This window comes from Erythrolamprus reginae, chromosome 4 (assembly GCF_031021105.1).
Source record: "Erythrolamprus reginae isolate rEryReg1 chromosome 4, rEryReg1.hap1, whole genome shotgun sequence".
Classification (NCBI taxonomy): domain Eukaryota; kingdom Metazoa; phylum Chordata; class Lepidosauria; order Squamata; family Dipsadidae; genus Erythrolamprus; species Erythrolamprus reginae.
This window is the reverse complement of record NC_091953.1, coordinates 35,368,191-35,389,324: the sequence shown is the minus strand read 5'-3', so window position 1 is coordinate 35,389,324 and position 21,134 is coordinate 35,368,191. Positions and strand designations below refer to the sequence as shown.

The following is a 21,134-nucleotide window of genomic DNA, read 5'->3' as shown; positions in this document are numbered from 1 at the left end:
AGAAAATATGTAATTTTCATACTATTCTCTTCCATAGATTAACTTTTGAAATGATAAAAACTCTTAATGTTACTTCTACAGGAGATTGTGATCCCCTTATATAGAGCGCTGGTGAGACCACATTTGGAATACTGTGTTCAGTTCTGGAGACCTCACCTACAAAAAGATATTGACAAAATTGAACGGGTCCAAAGACGGGCTACAAGAATGGTGGAAGGTCTTAAGCATAAAACGTATCAGGAAAGACTTAATGAACTCAATCTGTATAATCTGGAGGACAGAAGGAAAAGGGGGGACATGATCGAAACATTTAAATATGTTAAAGGGTTAAATAAGGTTCAGGAGGGAAGTGTTTTTAATAGGAAAGTGAACACAAGAACAAGGGGACAGAATCTGAAGTTATTTGGGGGAAAGATCAAAAGCAACGTGAGAAAATATTATTTCACTGAAAGAGTAGTAGATCCTTGGAACAAACTTCCAGCAGACGTGGTAGGTAAATCCACAGTAGCTGAATTTAAACATGCCTGGGATAAACATATATCCATTGTAAGATAAAATACAGGAAATAGTATAAGGGCAGACTAGATGGACCATGAGGTCTTTTTCTGCCGTCAGTCTTCTATGTTTCTATGTTTACATATTTTCAAGCAGGAAAGAAGAATAGGGATTTCAGATAGAGGAAACATGCAAACCATTTGTGTTTCAGGATGTCTTCCTTTAAAAGTAATCCACTTTCGCCCATCTTTGCTGTAGGTAACAAAATATTCCGAAGTATACAAATTTTTCAGTAGTTGCATGGCTCCTTGGGTCTGAACACCTGTGATGACAACTTGTCGTTGTAGATCTACCTACACAACAACAACAAAATGAATCTGTATTATCCCAGTTTCATTTCTTTGGTTAAAAGATATTCTGTACCATAGTGGATAGAAATACAATGGTACCTCTACCTAAGAACACCTCTACTTACGAACTTTTCTAGATAAGAACTGGCTGTTCAAGATTTTTTTTGCCTCTTCTCAAGAACCATTTTCCACTTACAAACCCAAGCCTCCGAAATTGTAACCGGGAAAAGCAGGAAGAAGCCTTTGTGAGGCTTCTCTAGGAATCTCTTGGGAGGAAACAGGGCCGGAAAAGGTGAGGAGAGCCCTCTGTGGGGCCTCTCTAAGAATCTCCTGGGAGGAAACAGGGCCGGAAAAGGTGGGGAGAAGCCTCCATGGGGCCTCTCTAGGAATCTCCTGGGAGAAAACAGGGCCTCCACCCTCCCTGTGGTTTCCCCAATGCACGCATTATTTGCTTTTACATTGATTCCTATGGGAAAAATTGCTTCTTCTTACCAACTTTTCTACTTAAGAACCTGGTCACAGAACAAATTAAGTTCATAAGTAGATTTACCACTGTACAGGATTGGTTCAAGAACTCTGTCTCCGATAAATGACCAGAGGTTTATCACCTTCTCTATCAATTTACAACCACAAAACATACTGATGGTTGAAATTTAGTTTATCTTTGATAGTAGAATAATATCCTCTCCAATATAAGACACGGCAAATACTTTAGTATGTTCTACACTAATCTGTCTTGTAGTCTTCACCATCTGTTCTCTAAGATTGCTATCATTCTCAAATTAAAAGCAGAGCCAAACAGAATGCTCTTGATTTGAAATATAGTGATGTGAAAACTGGATTCATGTACTGTATGACACAAAGCCATTCTATGTCAATTTTTATATTCTTTTAATTGCTAATCCTTTTTCATCTCATTTATAATTATATATAGAATGTGTGAACCATGAAAACTATAGCTTAACACAATGTAGAAACCACATATAAAATTGATTGCATGCATGAAATAATATGCAGAACCTGAATATCTTTGTAGCAGTCATGTTTCCTTTCACAAAGAAGATCAAAATAATAAATGGTTCATTATTTATGCAAATTAAAATATAATACTCATATTATTTTACAGCTGTGACACATATTTGGAGAGCTAACAAGTAGGTACACTGACTAGACCAACAGACTAATTAAGTAAATGACAAACTGATTATGGTCAGGACACTAGAGATGAATGTAATAAAATTAAGTGCATATCAAAATTTTCCTTTCTATCTTATCCATTCTCCCAAGTGGGAACTCAATTTTCAAATATTCCTTATCCTGTATATTTAATTCACAATCTCCCCTAATTTAAAGACACAAAAGCAACATTTTAATATTAAAATGTTAATATTCTTAATGTCTCAAGAATAGCAATGCTTTCCAAGATGATTTCCACAACCAAATCACATTGTGGTGTTGCAATAAAATGTTGTACCTGGATCCATGGATGTTCATTTTCTTTCTTTATGATGCTCCAAGCATTATATTTTCCAGAATTATCCAGTCTTGCTAGCTTAGGCTCCCAATATCCTGGAGAGGTACATGGAAAAGACATTTTTGCAGAACAATGTCAACAAGATACAGCTGCTTTCTATGGTGATTTTTGGTTTTTTTTTACTGAAACAATTGTAATATATATATATTATTTTCATAACAGGATTTTTAAAAGATTTTATTTTATATTTATATCCCACATTTATTATTTTTACAAATAACTCGAGGCAGCCAACGTAGCTAACAATCCTTCCTTCTTCTATTTTCCCCTCAACAACAACCTTCTGAGGTGGGTTGGGCTAAGAGAGGATGATTGTTCCAAGGTCAAAAATACTATATGCTAAATATTGAATAAATGATAAGAATTAATTACCTTTTCCCTTGCCTCTTGATAACAAATACAAATAAACCATACAAATAAAATGAAAATATACCCCACGTGGAATTTAATCTATGGAACTGGGTGTTCATTAGAACCATACAATTCGGTAGATCAACTTCTGGATATAGGATTTCTAAATAACAAGATTTTTGACATGACAGCTTTATAATTCAACCTACCAATATGACCTGAAGCACTGATCTGTGAGTCTTGTATTATCCCACTTGCCAGACCCATCGGTAATTTACAATCTGCAGAGGGAGAAAGAGGTATTTTATTAGCTTTTCCTAAATTCTGGCATTAAACAGAGTACTCCTTATTAAACCCAACAGGAGAGAAAGATGCTGTTGTACATACCTTAAGTATGCCCAGCCAGGAAGAGGCAAAGACACAAGCAGATTATATAGTAATTATATTATATTGAAACATATTCGCCTTTCCCCAAATCCTAGAAATTTATTTATTTATTTATTGGATTTGTATGCCGCCCCTCTCCGTGGACTCAGGGCGGCTAACAACAGTGATAAAACAACATGTGACAATCCAATAGTAAAACAATTAAAAACCCTTATTGTAAAACCAAACATACATACAAAACATACCATGCATAAATTGTAAAGGCCTAAGAGGGAAAGAATCTCAATTCCCCCATGCCTGACGGCAGAGGTGGGTTTTAAGAAGCTTACGAAAGGCGAGGAGGGTGGGGGCAATTCTGATCTCTGGGGGGACTTGGTTCCAGAGGGCCGGGGGCCGCCACAGAGAAGGCTCTTCCCCTGGGTCCCACCAAATGGCATTGTTTAGTTGACAGGACCTGGAGAAGGCCCACTCTGTGGGACCTAACTGGTCGCTAGGATTCGTGCAGCAGAAATATTTCCAATGCCTGCTAACTAGGGAATGTGCCAGTGATGTCGTCTACATGCTATCCATAAAATAAAATAAAAAACACCTGGAATCTCAGAATTGGTCCCCACCCCTGTTTTCTGTAGCCCAAACTTGTAGTGAAGTTGATGTGCCTTGTAAAATCAGTATGCTTAAACTCTGTTACCTTTGTCAATGACAGTAAAGAGAGCCTGCATTCCCCTTTGCTGATATTCACCAACTTCTGTTTCTAAAAGCCATGTGCCAATTTTGGATGGTTTCATTTTGATGGTGGTGAATGTACCTTGAAAGCAGAGAGGAAACATGTTAACTTATAAAATAGGTTTAAATTCCAGGAATTTGAATCATATGGTAATATGGTGAGTAAGTAGGATAGCATGTTAAACTTAACCAGAAATCAGACAGCAAATGTAGGTTTATACAGTGATACCTTGTATTACAAACTTAATTGGTTCCTGGACGAGGTTTGTAAGGTGAAAAGTTTGTAAGACGAAACAATGTTTCCCATAAGAATCAATGGAAAAGTGATTAATGCGTGCAAGCCCAAAATTCACCCCTTTTGCCAGCCAAAGCGCCCGTTTTTGCACTGCTGGGATTCCCTGAGGCTCCCCTCCATGGGAAACCCCACCTCCAGACTTCTGTGTTTTTGCAATGCTGCAGGAGAATCCCAGCAGGGGAATCCCAGCATCGCAAAAGCGAGCGCTTCGCTGGCAACGCAAGTCTGAAGGTGGGGTTTCCCAGCACAGGGAGCATCAGTGGAATTGCAGCATCGCAAAAACACCGAAGTCCTCGAAACCCCACCTCCGGACCTCTGTGTTTTTGTGATACTGTGATTTCACTGAGGCTCCCCTGCTGGGATTCCCCTGCAGCATCACAAGAGGTGGGGTTTCCCATGGAGGGGAGCCTCAGGGGAATCCCAGCAGTGCAAAAAACGGGTGCTTCGCTGGCAATGGAAGTCCGGAGGCGGGTCATCCCAGGTGGGTTTGTAAGGTGAAAATAGTTTGTAAGAAGAGGCAAAAAATTATTAAACCCCAGGTTTGTATCTCGAAAAGTTTGTATGACGAGGCATCTGTAAGATCACTGTAATTATGTTTAAAGTTAATGGAACAAACCATTGGTTGATACAAGAAGAAAGTCACAGAATTTGGGGAATGTCCATCAAGAAGAGATGTTCTATATCAGTGATGGTGAACCTTTCCCCCCCCCCGGGTGCCAAAAAGGCGCATGTACATGCCCACACCCATAATGCAATGTGCACAGATCTCACTGAAGCTTCTGGACTTGCGGTAGGCCCATTGCAGTAGCGGGTTGCTATCAGTTTGGGCCAGACCATAGCTATGGTAGAAAAAAATGGAGCTGCGTGCGCAACTCCGCATCCCTGGCGTGTGTGTGCACATCTGAGTGAGATTTTGCTTCTGCACATGCACAGGAAGCAAAATCTTGTAAGGGGACACACTTGCACGTGAAATTCAAGCAATTTTTTGCTCTTACACAGGTGCATCCCCTCGCAAGATTTTCCTTCCTCCGCATGTACAGAAGCAAAATCTTGCTCAGACCCCTGCATGTGCCGGGGTCGCAGATCTCCATGGGAAGCGCCCCAGTAGCAGCGGTAAGTCGCAACCCCCGATTGGCCCATTGCGCCATTTTTCACCCACTCCAGGTTTCTGAAAACCCTCAGGAGCCTGTGGATGGTGAAAAACAGCATAATGGGCCTACCAAAAGTTGGGAGATGAATTTCTGGTAGGCCTGTTGGGCCTATTTTTCGTCATCCACAGGCTGCGGGGGCTTTCCTGAAACCTTGGTAGAGTGAAAACGGCCTCGTCCGCCCTCTGGAAGGCTGAAAATCAGCTGGTGATGTGCGCTGGAACTGACATAGGGCAACACCCTCAAATATAGCTCTTTGTGCCACCTGTGGCACATGTGTCATAGGTTCATCACCTTATATGTTACAGTAAGAGTTTTTCAGCACTTGTCCCTTAAATATTTTCAGTTTTCCAACATTGTACAGGAGATCTTGTAAGAATGAGAACTGGAGCTCTATACGGTCCTAAATCCTAATTTATTATTTTATTTATTTTATTTTATTTATTAGATTTGTATGCCACCCCTCTCCGACGACTCGGGGCGGCTCATAACAGCAATAAAAACAATATAGCAGTGGAACAAATCTAATATTAAAAACATATAAAATCCTATCATTATTTAAAAAACCAAACAGCACATTCATACCAAACATAAAACAAAGTATATTAGTTATAAAGGTTTATTTTACAGTATAAACAAACAGAACAAGTCTGTTTCCTTCCTATTCACATGAATATGTTGTCCCATAGGCAGCCATCAAACTGATCAGAACTCAAGTATTCTGTGAATACTATGAATGGTTTTATGATCATTATTTCACATATATGTGAGAAGTTTGTATTTCTATCCATAATTCTTTCAGATTATTTAGATGGAAAATTGAGTGTTTTAGCATATCTGTGAAGTTACTGGAAGCAAAGTTCATTGTAAATTTACAACAAACACATTTCATTACATACAATTTTAATAATACATGTGCAGAGATACGGCCACTATGGACATCATAAAGAAAATGTATCTTACAAAAGGTAAGGTACTGTTATTTTGCATATTTTTGTATTCCAGATGTTCAAATATTTAAATTTACCTTTACTTTATTGTAACACAATAATTAAATTAAAAATTTTGTTAATTAATCCTATTAAAATTCCAATGTACTGCAGCTGTATAATGCTACTTCAAGAGAATACCTAAATGAAGAGTAGCAATGTGATGAAACTAATGCTGTTATATTTAAATAATATCCTGTCCTATTTGAAACACATTGTGAATTCCATACAGTTGTTACATTTATTTTCCATATTTATTCTGTTGAACTCAAGACATTATACATAATGTTCATAATACTCTGTTGGCTAATATATTTTAATGAGTGCTTCATATCTACTGTATATTCAGTGCAACTGGTTAGAAATGTTTTAAGTCATTTCAACAAGAAACAGATGTGTTAGATGTGAATATATTTACCAGGAAGAAGAGGAAGGACCCCAAGTTGATTATCTTCCCTTCCCTCTTCAGTGAATGTCTGACCATGAAAATGAACAACGTGGATGTCTTTTGGCCCACCCATATTCAGCAAATGCCAGTGGACATTCTCATCTTTGTACATCTTCAAGCCTTGCAGTTGATAGGGGAGCCCATTAATTGCTAAAAATATAAAACAAATGACCCAATTAAACAAAAAGCAGTTCAATTTAATCTAGGAGACATCAAGTTAAAATCCAATAGCATTGTGAAGATTTGGGGAAAGCTTTTCTCCTAGTTCTTGTTAAGTTTTCAACTGCTTTTAGGTATAGTAGTGCAAGAAGAGATGGAAAAGGTATTTATTTTTAACTGCTTCAATAACAATATACCGCATGGATTGGTCTTAATAAAATACTGTACAACAAAAATCATTAAAAATAAACCATATTAAATAAATTCAGGCACTGTAATATCAGAACGATGAATTACAAATTCATCTTGATTTTTTGTAGATATCTGGAACCACTTTCTAAACTTCTAAAGATTATGATATAGCCAAATTTGGAAATTCAGTGGAAGTACAGTAGATTTATTGTTTAAGAATGTATCTTATCAAAGCAAATTAATTAATTGGACTTTTATGCTGCCCCTCTCCGAGGACTCGGGGCGGCTTACAACGTATAATAAAACAATGTACAACACAAAGCTTCTTGAAAAATCAGTTGTGAGAATCATGATTATTCCTGCTTGAGCAGGTTAGATTGGAAGACATCAAAGGTCCCTTCCAACTCTCTTATTTTAGAATTGTGATGCAGCCACAGAAAGGGGGAGAAAATAACTGAGCAAAACAATTTAGACTTGAATAGCTCCACTGCTGTTTGTGCTACAGTCAATAAAATACTGGATTGATTTTATTTATTTATTTTGTCCAATGCACAATGAAGGTACTAGAGGACACCTTCGAGGAAATAAAATTAGAGAAAGAATAGAAGAGAGAATATAGGATAAAATAAATTGATGAGAGAATAGAAGAAAAATATAGGGATAGAAGAGAAGATATATGGGATATAGGAGAGACAATAGGACAGGGGTCGGAAGGCACTCTAGTGCACTTATGCACACCCCTTACTGACCTCTTAGGAAACTGGAGAGGTCAACCATGGACAGTCTAAGGGTAAAATGTTGGGGGTTAGGGGATGATGCTACAGAGTAACATTCATTAAAAGAAGGAAGATCCAGATTCTAGTACACTCACTCTATTCTGCAAATTTTGAGCCAGTCATTCTGGCAGTCCATCATACCTCAACAGATGGTTATCAGAGAAAAATAGATCTTATCCTGTGCTCTGATATAACTACCTATTAAATAAAAAGGCTACATTAATAGCAATAGCATTTAGACTTATATACTTCTTCATAGTGCTTAAAGGTTTCACTGAAAATCCCAGTCACAGAACTCTTAATATAATATTTGGGAACATTATCATTAGTTGGATTCCATCTTTTATATAGAATTTAATGGAGCATAGTGGATTATGTGTTTAGGACACTGGGTAGGAGGTTAGAAAGTCTGCATTAAAGACCTAGTGTTGCTGTGGGGTGAAGTTGAGCTCGCTTATTTCACTCTAGCTCCTGCTGGAAACATGAATGGGGCTCCCAAGTGGGCATCACCAACAGGGTTGTCAGCAGATGATCCTTTCAATGCAGAAGCGCTTTGGTGCTTCTAACAAGGGTTATGCTATAGGAGTTCAAAGCTGCTACCATTCATAGAAATCCCTCCTGTTCCCACCCTCCATATCTACCATATAGGACTGAACCAAAATCATCCTTAGGAATCAAAAATAGATCCAAAAAAACCTTCAGATCGTGCAGAATGCAGCTGCGAGAGCAATCATGGGCTTCCCAAAGTATGCCCATGTTACACCAACACTCCGCAGTCTGCATTGGTTGCCGATCAATTTCCGGTCACAATTCAAAGTGTTGGTTATGACCTATAAAGCCCTTCATGGCATCGGACCAGAATATCTCCGGGACCGCCTTCTGCCGCACGAATCCCAGCGACCGGTTAGGTCCCACAAAGTTGGCCTTCTCCGGGTCCCGTCGACTAAACAATGTCATTTGGCGGGACCCAGGAGAAGAGCCTTCTCTGTGGCGGCCCCGACCCTCTGGAACCAGCTCCCCCCAGAGATCAGAACTGCCCCCACCCTCCTTGCCTTTCGTAAAGTTCTTAAGACCCATCCCTGCCGTTAGGCCTGGGGAAACTGAGACATCTCCCACGGGCCTATACAGTTTATACATGGTATGTTTGTGTGTATGCTTGCTTTTAATAATGGGGTTTTTAGTGTTTTTTAAATTATTAGATTTGTTCTTACATTGTCTTTGTTATTGTTGTGAGCCGCCCTGAGTCTATGGAGAGGGGCAGCATACAAATCTAATAAATAATAATAATAAAATAATAATATATATATACAGTGATCCCCCGGGTATTGCGATCCCGATCATTGTGAAACGGCTATATGGCGATTTTGCAACCCGGAAGTAAAAACACCATCTGCGCATGCGCACCCTTTTTTCTATGGGCACGCATGCGTAGATGGCGCCGGGCAGATCAGCTGCTGGGCGGCTTCCCTAGGTCTTCCCCCTCTTGCTGGCGGGAGGACGAGCGGCGGGCATCAGCGAGGAGTTTCCCCACCGCCCACGCAAACTCCTCGCTGCCGCTCGCCCGCCCTTCGCCCCGCCCACACCGTTCGCTCGCGCCGCTTCCCAGCTGAGTCCTGAAGCGAATTGGCTTCAGGACTCAGCTGGGAAGCAGCACGAGCGAGCGGCGCGAGCGAACGGCTTGTCCGCCGCCTGCCTGCCCGCGTGCCTGCCCGCCCTTTGCCCGCCCACGCCGTTCATTCTCGCCACTTCCCAGCTGAGTCCTGAAGCGAATTGGCTTCAGGACTCAGCTGGGAAGCGGCGAGAATGAACGGCGTGGGCAAACGGCTTGTCCACTGCCTGCCTGCCCGCGCGCTCGCCCTTCGCCCGCCCACGCCGTTCATTCTCGCCGCTTCCCAGCTGAGTCCTGAAGTGAATTGGCTTCAGGACTCAGCTGGGAAGCGGCGAGAATGAACGGCGTGGGCGAACGACTTGTCCGCCACTCGCCCGCCCTTCGCCTGCCCACGCCGTTCATTCTCGCCGCTTCCCAGCTGAGTCCTGAAGCGAATTGGCTTCAGGACTCAGCTGGGAAGCGGCGCGAGCGAGCGGCGTGGGTGGGCGAAGGGCGGGCGAGCGGCAGCGAGGAGTTTGCGTGGGCGGTGGGGAAACCCCAGCGCCGCTTCCCAGCTGAGTCCCCTTCCCAGGAACCCCAATCTTCGGCTCCTCGCTAGCGCTGCGGAAGTAAAAACACCATCTACGCATGCGCAGATGGTGTTTTTACTTCCGCAGCGCTACTTCGCAAAAAACCGATCATTGCGGGGGGTCCTGGAACGGAACCCTCGCAATGATCGGGGGATCACTGTATATATTTGTGCTTCTCATCAAATAGCGTCTCTGAATTTTTATTTAAAGAGAGAACAAGGATAATGATAAGATCTAGCAAGTGGAAAAGAATCTCATCTGTATACTGTAATGTAGTTTTAAAAGATAGGTGTATAAATTTGGTTTATTTAGATACAAAAACTAGAAGAGAAAGTAAGATCTAATAGACTTAATATTAATACAAGCAATCAGTTAACAATTGAATTGATTGTCTTTAACAATGGATAAATACAGGTCTATGCTATTATTAGGATAAGGAAAATAGAAATATGTATATATATATATAAGGCCGAAATAGATCTATCATAGTCTCCCTTAATTTTCAAATTCAGCAAAAACATGTGACATATTCTTAAGAATACGATGCAGGTGACACAGTGGTTAGAATGTCCAAAGACGGGCTACAAGAATGGTGGAAGGTCTTAAGCATAAAACGTATCAGGAAAGACTTAATGAACTCAATCTGTATAGTCTGGAGGACAGAAGGAAAAGGGGGGACATGATCGAAACATTTAAATATATTAAAGGGTTAAATAAGGTCCAGGAGGGAAGTGTTTTTAATAGGAAAGTGAACACAAGAACAAGGGGACACAATCTGAAGTTAGTTGGGGGAAAGATCAAAAGCAACATGAGAAAATATTATTTTACTGAAAGAGTAGTAGATCCTTGGAACAAACTTCCAGCAGACGTGGTAGATAAATCCACAGTAACTGAATTTAAACATGCCTGGGATAAACATATATCCATCCTAAGATAAAATACAGAAAATAGTATAAGGGCAGACTAGATGGACCATGAGGTCTTTTTCTGCCGTCAGACTTCTATGTTTCTATGTTTCTATGTATTGCAGGCTAATTTTGCATTCCACTGTCAGGAGTTTGATCCTGACTGGTTCAAGATTGACTTAGTCTTCCATCCTTCTGAGATCAGTAAATGAGGACCCATATTGTTGGGGGTAATGCAGGAGTGGGTTTTAACTTACCTTGCGGCTTGTTTGCTATCCCCTATGCCATGTGACTGTGCGTACCTGCACAATGCCGAAACCTCAGATTTTGCACATGCACAGAAACAAAACCCCATAAAAAATAGAGGGGAAAGCCAAAAACAAGAGGGTGGCATCTATGGACTGTTGTGGTTAGCTCTGGCCCAGCTTCTTCCCCAAGGACTGTGGATGTGGGGGAGACAGCCACCTACTGCAGGCCTGTTTTGCCCCCGGTGGAATGTGATGATGAAGGCTCCTCTGACCAAGAAGACATGAGTGACAGGGAGGAGGAGTGTGTGGCAGACAGCTCAGAAGGAAATCAATTATCTAGCTCCTCCTTGGATTCAGAACAAGAGTTAATGATACAGCCACGCATGCGGAGAGCGATGCATAGGCAACAACAACTGAGAGATTATTATCAAAGAAAATGAGGCCACCTGTGGTTGGGTGGGGCTGCGGTAATTAGTGAGGCTGCTATAAATAGCAGCCTGTGCGTTTGGCCATTGTGGAGGATTATCTGATCGTTGTGTTTCGTGACTGCTTTACTGACTTTGACCTTTTGTGTGCTGATTTTCCCCTGCATTGAAACTAAACCAGGGCAAAGTGTGTTTCACTTTGGGAAAGAAGAAGGACTGGGAATTGCCTCACAGCTGCAAGCTAAGTATCACAGAACTGATAAGGGACTTGTACCAATTACCAGTTTGTTTGGAGACAAGTGCTCTTTGCTATACCAAAAGAGGGCTTGGTTTAAGTGACTTTTCATTATAAAGAACATTGTTTTGACTTTTCAAACTTGTGTGTGTCTGAAATTTGTACCTGTGAATTTTTGGGAGGAGTGTACCAGAGAGCCCAACAGAACATGGACCAGCACTGACAGAACCAGCTCTGTGACATCCCCAACGGTTTACTACCGATTCTATAGAACCAGTTGTTCTATAGAGGTAGGAACCCACCTCTGGCAATATGGTGACCCTGTAAACCATTTAGAGAGTGCTGTGAAGCACTATGAAGCGGTATATAAATCTAAGTGCTATTGCTATTGCTATATACATAAACATAACAATAAGTATTATGTTGCCATTAGCATGAAAATGATTGTAAGTGGAAATCTTATACAAGAGAAATGAAAAGATTTCTACCAGGAAATGTGTGGCGAGATTGGACTCCGAAAAGTTTCTCTGTACGAGTCCTTTTGTTAGATTTTTCAAAGTACCAGCTTCTCTCCTCATCAAAGACCATGAAAAGCAGAACAAATTCCCTTATATCTATTGGCCTGTTGTACTTGTCAATCATGCCTTTCTGGCAAATCAAAATAGGTCCAATCAAGCCAGAATGAATATCTTTTTCCTGTAAAATATATTTTAACGTGATTTAATTTTTCATGTTAAAAAAGAAACACAAAAATGAAGACTAGTAATATTTAGTAACATTACTAAAATGAACATTTAGTCACAGCATATAATTAAAGGTAAAAATAATGAATCAAACCCAGTATGAATAATTATTATTTGGAAATACAGACAAGCATATTTTTAATCTTAATGAGAAATAAACATGGATATTCAATGCTTCTATAGAAAATATATGTAGTAAATAAATATATTATTTGTTTGGAAAATATAGCTACTAAATGGTGATGAAATTCAATTCTATTTCTCCTTCGTTAGAGTTTTCAAAACTATTTGGCCTACCAAAAAAAAGATCAAAATTTAAGGAAAAGAATATAAAATTATAATTCATGACTCTACCAGCAATACAAAAAATATGGTGATGTAAACATCATTCTTTTTCATAAAAGGAATTGCAAATATAAAATAAAGCTAATAAGCAAAATGCATATGCTAGATTATTATACATCACCCAGAAAGCAATGCACCACATTTATTTTCTCAGCCTACAGTAATGGTATGAATGTGAAATGTTAGATATACATTATTTGAATTGTCAGGAGTGCGTGTGTAAATTTTGCATTTCTTCAGACAGATAGCATAGCTGCAGCCGTGTTTCAAAATGGCGCCTGTAATTGATGTAGGTTACAAGCAGCGTGTCATCATTGAATTTCTCACTACGGACAAAGAAACTGTTGGAAACATTCACAAACATTTGTGTACAGTTTATGGAGAATCTACAGTCGGCAGAAGTACGGTTAGTCGTGGGATACATTTAGAGGATGATGAAGAGGTGATTTGCACAATGCAGAAATGGTTTCGAGACCAGAACAAGGAGTGGTACCGACAGGTCATACACGCCCATGTATGTCGCTGGGGGAAGGCCATAGAAGGGGACGGACATCATAGTTCCCTCTAAGCTGAGCAGTGAGCAATCGCTTACTTAAAAATCATCATCAACTCAGAGTTTTCCAAACCTGCCCAGAAGCCGAGAGGGAAAGAGTGAGAGGGAAGGAGAGAGAGAGGAAGAGAGAGAAACAGATAGAAAAGAGAGAGGAAGGAAAAGAGAAAGAAAAAGAATGGGAGGAAGGAAGAGAGAAAGAAAATCAAAATCTAGTTTGAAACTAGCTCAACTATTTAAGTGGCATTTTGATATTGATAGAGTTGCCCTATTATGAGCTCAGACACACAGTACAGTATTTTATTTTGAAATTCTCTGAGGCAAAACAGGGTGGGTTTTTTATTTGTTTGTTTGTTTGTTTATTTATTTATTTATTTATTATTTCTGTGCCGCTCAGTTCCAAAGGGACTGCCGCTCAGACACTATACTTTTCCGCCCACCCCCCAAAAAAATTAGAGGGAACACTGTCGGAGATTACGTGGAAAAATAGGGAGTATAGAAGAAACATCATTCTTTCTTGTACATAAGTTTCACTGTGTTCAATAAATAATTGTTGAAGAAAAAAAATGTGATGCGTTACTTTCCGGGCGACCCTCGTATATTATTCTTTAAGGTTAAATAAAATGTATTATATGAAAAGTTTTATTTAAAAAAAATATTCTATGGCATTTATCTTACCGGATGTACAGCAGAGTAATAGGCCCATGTTTTACATTTTTCTGTGTTGTCTGTTGGTCCTGACCGTTTGGTGACTTGCCAGACATATGTGTATGTGCTGTTCGGCAGGATTGCATCGTCCTTTTTGAACAATTCAGGAGACTGGTCATCATAGCTTCTGCCTTCAGAAGATTTCTCATAAAGAAGGCCATGAGCATGAAGCGAAAATGATCTAGAGGCCAAATTTTTGAACTGAACCTAGAGAGTTGAGCAGTCAATGATTAATACAGAGGGTTTTTTTAAAAAAAGGATGCAAAGAAGAGTTTTAACTGTTTGCAGTTTTATAGCCTGAGTTTCTGTCGGAGATTGTAGTAGAGTGTTTCAAAGTACCATGTCGTACCTTGAAGTTGCACACAAATTATTTTATCATTTATTTTATTTTATTTTACTTTGGTTATTTTTAGAGTGCTTAATCTGTATATGCTCAAAATGACCAGTCAGGATAAACAATGATCTACTCAGGAACCAATAATATCAAAGTAAACAATTAGTATTGAGCATAAACAATCTCCACACCATCCGACTATACAGAGATCACTCCCTCCCTGGACAATCAGTATCAAAGACCAATACCGCAACCTTTACACCAGGAAATACACACAGAAGATCTACCACAACCATTGTCTACAGAAACAGAATCATCCTTGCCCCTATCAGGGGGCAAACCCCGCCGTTCAGCAAGGACACACAAGCGTCCCGCTTATTTAGAGGATTTTGTGTGCACCAACCAGGTGGGAAGGGGTGTTGTGTCCAGAGGACAGTTAAGCCTTGTACCCACCCCATATTCCTTGGGCGGAAGAATACCATAATGTGATTGGTTAGCTGAGCCTGGCAGCCCGGCATATATATAGGTGCCAGGCACGGCCATGTTGTCTTTTGTTTAGTTCTGTAACCGTTACTCCTCGTTAATAAAGAATAGTTATTTACCGTAAGAATGTAGTCCTTCATTCAAGCAAAGATCCAACACAATCAATCAGAGGCCAACTCTTACCAACCTGCACCAGTCCAAACCAAGCTCAGCTAAACAGCCATCAGCAGTCAGGACACCTGGCTATAAGGGCAAGAACCCAATAAGTTCTTCCTCAATTGTCAGTGATCTATACCAGTGTTTCCCAACCTTGGCAACTTGAAGATATTTGGACTTCAACTCCCAGAATTCCCCAGCCAGCATTCGCTGGCTGGGGAATTCTGGGAGTTGAAGTCCAAATATCTTCAAGTTGCCAAGGTTGGGAAACACTGATCTATACCATAGACACTTTGCCTTTGAAAATTTCACCACAGTTGTTGGCAAAGCATCAGGAAATCTGTTGTCTACACCACAATCACACTCTGAAGCACAACACTGTCCAACAGATACCGATTGGGAAAGCTTACACCTGTATATTAAATCTAATTGACTTTTTCTTTGGATCCAGTCATCTATATCTATGTGTGACCCTTGTCCCAAAACAGTTTAAAGGAGCCACAGTGGTATAGTGGTTAGGATGCAGTATTGCAGTCTACTTCTGTTGCTTGCCGGCTGCTTGCAATTTGGCAAATTAAATCTCACCGCTCAAGGTTGATTCAGCCTTCCATCCTTCTGAGGTCAGTAAAATGAGGACTCAGATTTATTATTTATTTATTAGATTTATACGCCGCCCCTCTCCGGAGACTCGGAGCGGCTCACAACAACAAAACAGTACAAATCCAATGATTAAAAAACAATTTAAAACCCTTAATGTAAAAAACAGTCATACATCTGAGACAAACCATACATAAAACGGAAACGGACCATAATTGGGGAATCAATTTCCCCACGCCTGACGGCAGAGGTGGGTTTTAAGGCGTTTGTGAAAGGCAAGGAGGGTGGGGGCAATCCTTATCTCCGGGGGGAGTTGATTCCAGAGGGTCAGGGCCACCACAGAGAAGGCTCTTCCCCTGGGTCCTGCCAGATGACATTGTTTCGTCGACGGGACCTGGAGAAGGCCAACTCTGTGGGACATAACTGGTCACTGGGATTCGTGCGGCAGAAGGCGGTCCCGGAGATATTGTTAGGGGCAATATGCTTACTGAGGGCTATAAACAGTGGAGGGTGACTATTCCCGGCCCTACCGGAATGGGCCGGGAGCACACGCCGGTGTACATGCCTGGCATGCAGGCAGGGGGGCTCAGGTCTGCTCGTATGTTTCCAGTATGTTAGTTGGCCTTATTTCTGCTGGTGCTCATCCCATATAATGTGAAAAGCACTAATTTGATTCCAGTATTGTCTATGGCAAATTTCTTACATCCTTTTTTAAATGATTTAATTACTTAACATATGATTTGCAATATACACCAATTTGAAATAGGCTTTTTAAAATCTTTTAAAAATTGACTGTATTTATTGCTTTTCAAACATTTTTCGTGTTTAATGTTGTTAAACATCCAAAGTACTCTTTTATTAAAATATTTGAAACATTGACTTACTTGGATTACATCATCCACCTCAGCCCTAATGATAGGACCCAGTATACCAAGATGTTTTTCATATTCTCCTCCAGTGCTAGGTGTCTGGAAAGTATCATCAAGATAACTTCGGAAAATAGCTTTTTTGAATGTGGTCCTGATTGGGCGACTTCTCGCTGTACTATGGAAGATTTCAGGAAGGAAAGAACTCTGAATTTTTAAAAATTTGCATATACTATATATGAAGTACTTGGCATTTTTGTCTACCTATTTCCCTAAGGTCTACAATGGGCAGACATCATCATCATCATCATCATTATTATTATTATTATTATTATTATTATTATTATTATTACAGTTGGTCGCAGTCAGCCAGATCTTTAGATTGAATTTTGCATTTTTGTTCATTTTTTATTAATATTATGGTTCAACACATTGGTCAGATGCTTAGACTATATTTGCCATTTTTACTTTTGGTTACCTATTATTAACATTATTATACTTTATCATAACATATTATATTATAATTCATAAATCACAGACTATGAATTGTTGTGAGTTGTATGAACCCAGCCAATTGCCAACCATTATAATCAGGTCCATTGTCACCAGTGATATGCTCAGATGATTCCATTGTTGAAGTGACTACTCCTATCTTCTCTTTGCCTACGGTTTGTATGTTCATTTTTATAATATTTATCTTTTAATGTGGATAGATAGATAGATAGATAGATAGATAGATAGATAGATAGATAGATAGATAGATAGATAGATAGATAGTGTTGTGGGTAGCTCTGGCCCAGCTCCTGCCCCAAGGAATGTGCAGGTGGATGTGGGGGAGACATCCACATGCCGCAGGCCTGTTTTGCTCCCGATGGAATCTGCTGATGAAGCCTCCTCTGACCAAGGAAGCATGAGTGACAGGGAAGAGGGGAGTTTGGCAGACAGCCCAGGAGGAGATCAATCATATGTATCATCCTTGGATTCTGAACAAGAATTAATGACACAGAGTGATGCATAGGAGACAACTGAAGGATTATTACAAGAGAAAATGAGGCCACCTGTGGTTGGGTGGGGCTTCAGTAATTAGGGCTGCTGCTATAAATAGCAGCGTGTGGGTTTGGCCGTTGTGGAAGAGTATCTGATCCCAGTTCTTCAGGAATCCTGTGTTGCTGTTTTTTGGACTTTGTTTCTTGATTTTTCACGCCTTTGAAACCAAAGCAGAGCAACGTGTGTGTGTGTCTCACTTCGTTGGAAGAAGAAGGGGTGTGAAGTTTCTTCACAGCTGCTAGCTAAGTACTTAATGACTGCTTAAGGGAAATTGTACAGACTACCCAGTTGTTTTGGGACGAGTGCTCTTTGCAATATTTTGAATGTTGTGATAAAGAACATTGTTTTGAATTTTCAAATGTGTGTGTGTGTGTGTGTGTGTGTGTGTGTGTCTGCAATTTGTACCCTTGAATTTTCGGGAGGCTCCTACCAGAGAACCTGGCAGAACAGATAGATTAGATAGATAGATAGATAGATAGATAGATAGATAGATAGATAGATAGATAGATAGATAGTGTTCTGCCTGGCCTCGAGCCACCCAAGAACAAAGTAATTAATCAAAGACACACACTCAGATTTGTAAAAATCAAACAAGGATTGTACTTTATGTTCAGAAAACTGCAAACCACAAAGTTTCAGAGCAATGTGAGTTTAAGTAGTCAATAGGTCAGAGTTAATTACTCTAGTCAGTGCAGGAGCCTTCCAGGCTTACAGCAGCCAGCAATAACTCACAATTTGAATGTCAGAATGTCCAGAAATCCACAGCAAGCACCAAACCACAATTCATCAAACTTTTCTCAACGCTGAACGATACACTCCCATACAAATCACTCCAATCCTCCCCTTTTTCAATGTTGCAGCAGCACCATTAAGTCTTATCACCTGTGACCTATAATTTGTTTCTGCATTTGCACAGCTGCCCTTCTCTTCCCAGCATTCTCCGCACCCGAGCATTCAGAATAGGGTTGTTTATTAATTCTTCCCCTTCTGATTCAGATGAACCTCTGGCTGGAGATCTGACTGACTCCCTTCCCCTCTCTGTCTCTCCAGCCCCTTCCTGCTCCATTTTTCTCCCTGTCTCTGCTTCTGGTTCACTGTCTGATTCGTCCTCCAGCCACACTGGTCTTCTGTAAACAGATGGCTCCCACTCCTCAGCATCAAAATCAGCAGCCACAGGAGCTGGCCTTAAGCCAACCATGATAGATAGATAGATAGATAGATAGATAGATAGATAGATGGATGGATGGATGGATGGATGGATGGATGGATGGATGGATGGATGGATGGATGGATGGATGGATGGATGGATGGATGGATAGATAGTTTTTCTGTTGTTTTATATGACACTCAGTCACTTCGTGTGAGATGAGCAGCTTTACAAACTTTAGTTCCTAATCTAACAAAGGGGGCTCCTCTTTGATAAAAGTAAGCATGAATCCCAGCTACAAACATTACCCTTTTGTTCCACTTAATTGTGAATAATATTAATAAAATATTGAATTGATATTTAGTTCTTTTCTTAATGCTAGAAGCTAATAAATAGTTACACAAATGCTTGAAGTACATACAATAGTTTATAAATTGTAGTGCCTGGATTCATAAAACACTGTTGTGGTTCTTAAATATCATGGTTTGGGACTTTTTCAGAATTAGCTCTAGTGTGTTCCCATGCCATTTGCGTTGGACTGCTGAACAGATAATTTCTAACTCAACCATGATGTATTCAAAATTCCAAAAAAGCAATACCAAAACACAAGTACTAAAAAACGGGTACATTTTCATAACACACTGTCAAAAAACTTCAGTTAAAACATGCGCACTGTGGTTATAGTATTTTTTAAGCAAATAGCTAGGTAAAAGTATTTTGAGTTATAGAAAATAGAATTTTCAATCTACAATAAACCTCAATTACAATTTTTTAATATAAATTAAAATGAGGTTGTGTTGGATTTAGATGATATCAGAAGCCTAACTTTTTTTGAAAGGCTTTGGCATGAATGAGATAGAAAAGGAACTTGGAAATCATCGATCCAGATTGGATTCCATAGTTCTAAATTTGTTATACAGTAGAGTCTTGGTTATCTGACATAAATGGGCGGGCTGATAGTCGGATAACCAAAATGTCAGATAATCCAGAGTCTACTGTACTGCTTCCCTCCTCATCTCTCTCTCTCTCTCTCTCCCTCTCTCGATGCTTCCTTCCTCAGCGCTCTCTCTCTCTCTCCCGCTTCCGTTCCCTGTTCTTTCTCTCCCGCTCGCCCACTTCCGTCCCCGACTCTCTCTCTCTCTCCCTCTCTCTCTCTCTAGCTTGCGGGCCTCTTTTCCCAGCTCTCTCTCTCTCTCTAGTTCGCCTGCTTCTGTCCCTGGCTCTCTCTCTCTAGCTTAATATAGAAAACATAGAAGACTGACGGCAGAAAAAGACCTCATGGTCCATCTAGTCTGCCCTTTTACTATTTCCTGTATTTTATCTTACAATGGATATATGTTTATCCCAGGCATGTTTAAATTCGGTTACTGTGGATTTACCAACCACGTCTGCTGGAAGTTTGTTCCAAGGATCTACTACTCTTTCAGTAAAATAATATTTTCTCACGTTGCCTTTGATCTTTCCCCCAACTAACTTCAGATTGTGTCCCCTTGTTCTTGTGTTCACTTTCCTATTAAAAACACTTCCCTCCTGAACCCTATTTAACCCTTTAACATATTTAAATGTTTCGATCATGTCCCCCCTTTTCTTTCTGTCCTCCAGACTATACAGATTGATTTCATTAAGTCTTTCCTGATACGTTTTATACTTAAGACCTTCCACCATTCTTGTAGCCCGTCTTTGGACCCGTTCAATTTTGCCCATATCTTTTTGTAGGTGAGGTCTCCAGAACTGAACACAGTATTCCAAATGTGGTCTCACCAGTGCTCTATATAAGGGGATCACAATCTCCCTCTTCCTGCTTGTTATACCTCTAGCTATGCAGCCAAGCATCCTACTTGCTTTTCCTACCGCCCGACCACACTGCTCTCCCATTTTGAGACTGTCAGAAATCACTACCCCTAAATCCTTCTCTTCTGAAGTTTTTGCTAACACAGAACTGCCAATGCAATACTCAGATTGAGGATTCCTTTTCCCCAAGTGCATTATTTTACATTTGGAAACATTAAACTGCAGTTTCCATTGCTTTGACCATTTATCTAGTAAAGCTAAATCATTTACCATATTACAGATGCCTCCAGGAATATCAACCCTATTGCACACTTTAGAGTCATTGGCAAATAGGCTTGCTGACTTCTGGCCCCATCTCTCTCTCTCTCTCCCTAGCTCGCTTCCCTCCTCCCAGCTTGCTTCCCTGTCATGACTGTCATGTTTGGGGGGGGTTCTGGGGGGGGCACAGAAATGCCTACAGCCATGCCCCCAAGCAGCCACGACATCGGATAACCCAGAGTGTCGGATTACCGAAGGACGGATAATTGAG

General features: G+C 40.3%; 1 protein-coding gene across 2 annotated transcripts in view; it reads right to left on the bottom strand.

Moving 5' to 3' along the window:
- Positions 1-21,134, bottom strand: part of F5 (coagulation factor V) — a 70,735-nt gene that overhangs the window by 5,923 nt on the left and 43,678 nt on the right. For both annotated transcript variants that reach the window (XM_070749970.1, XM_070749971.1), the window contains exons 14-21: positions 16,639-16,798; positions 14,155-14,391; positions 12,327-12,534; positions 6,691-6,870; positions 3,806-3,922; positions 2,940-3,011; positions 2,320-2,414; positions 693-848 (exon numbers count right to left, since the gene is read on the bottom strand). In XM_070749970.1, the coding sequence (XP_070606071.1) occupies positions 693-848; positions 2,320-2,414; positions 2,940-3,011; positions 3,806-3,922; positions 6,691-6,870; positions 12,327-12,534; positions 14,155-14,391; positions 16,639-16,798 (1,225 nt within the window). The remainder of the gene's footprint in view (positions 1-692; positions 849-2,319; positions 2,415-2,939; positions 3,012-3,805; positions 3,923-6,690; positions 6,871-12,326; positions 12,535-14,154; positions 14,392-16,638; positions 16,799-21,134) is intronic.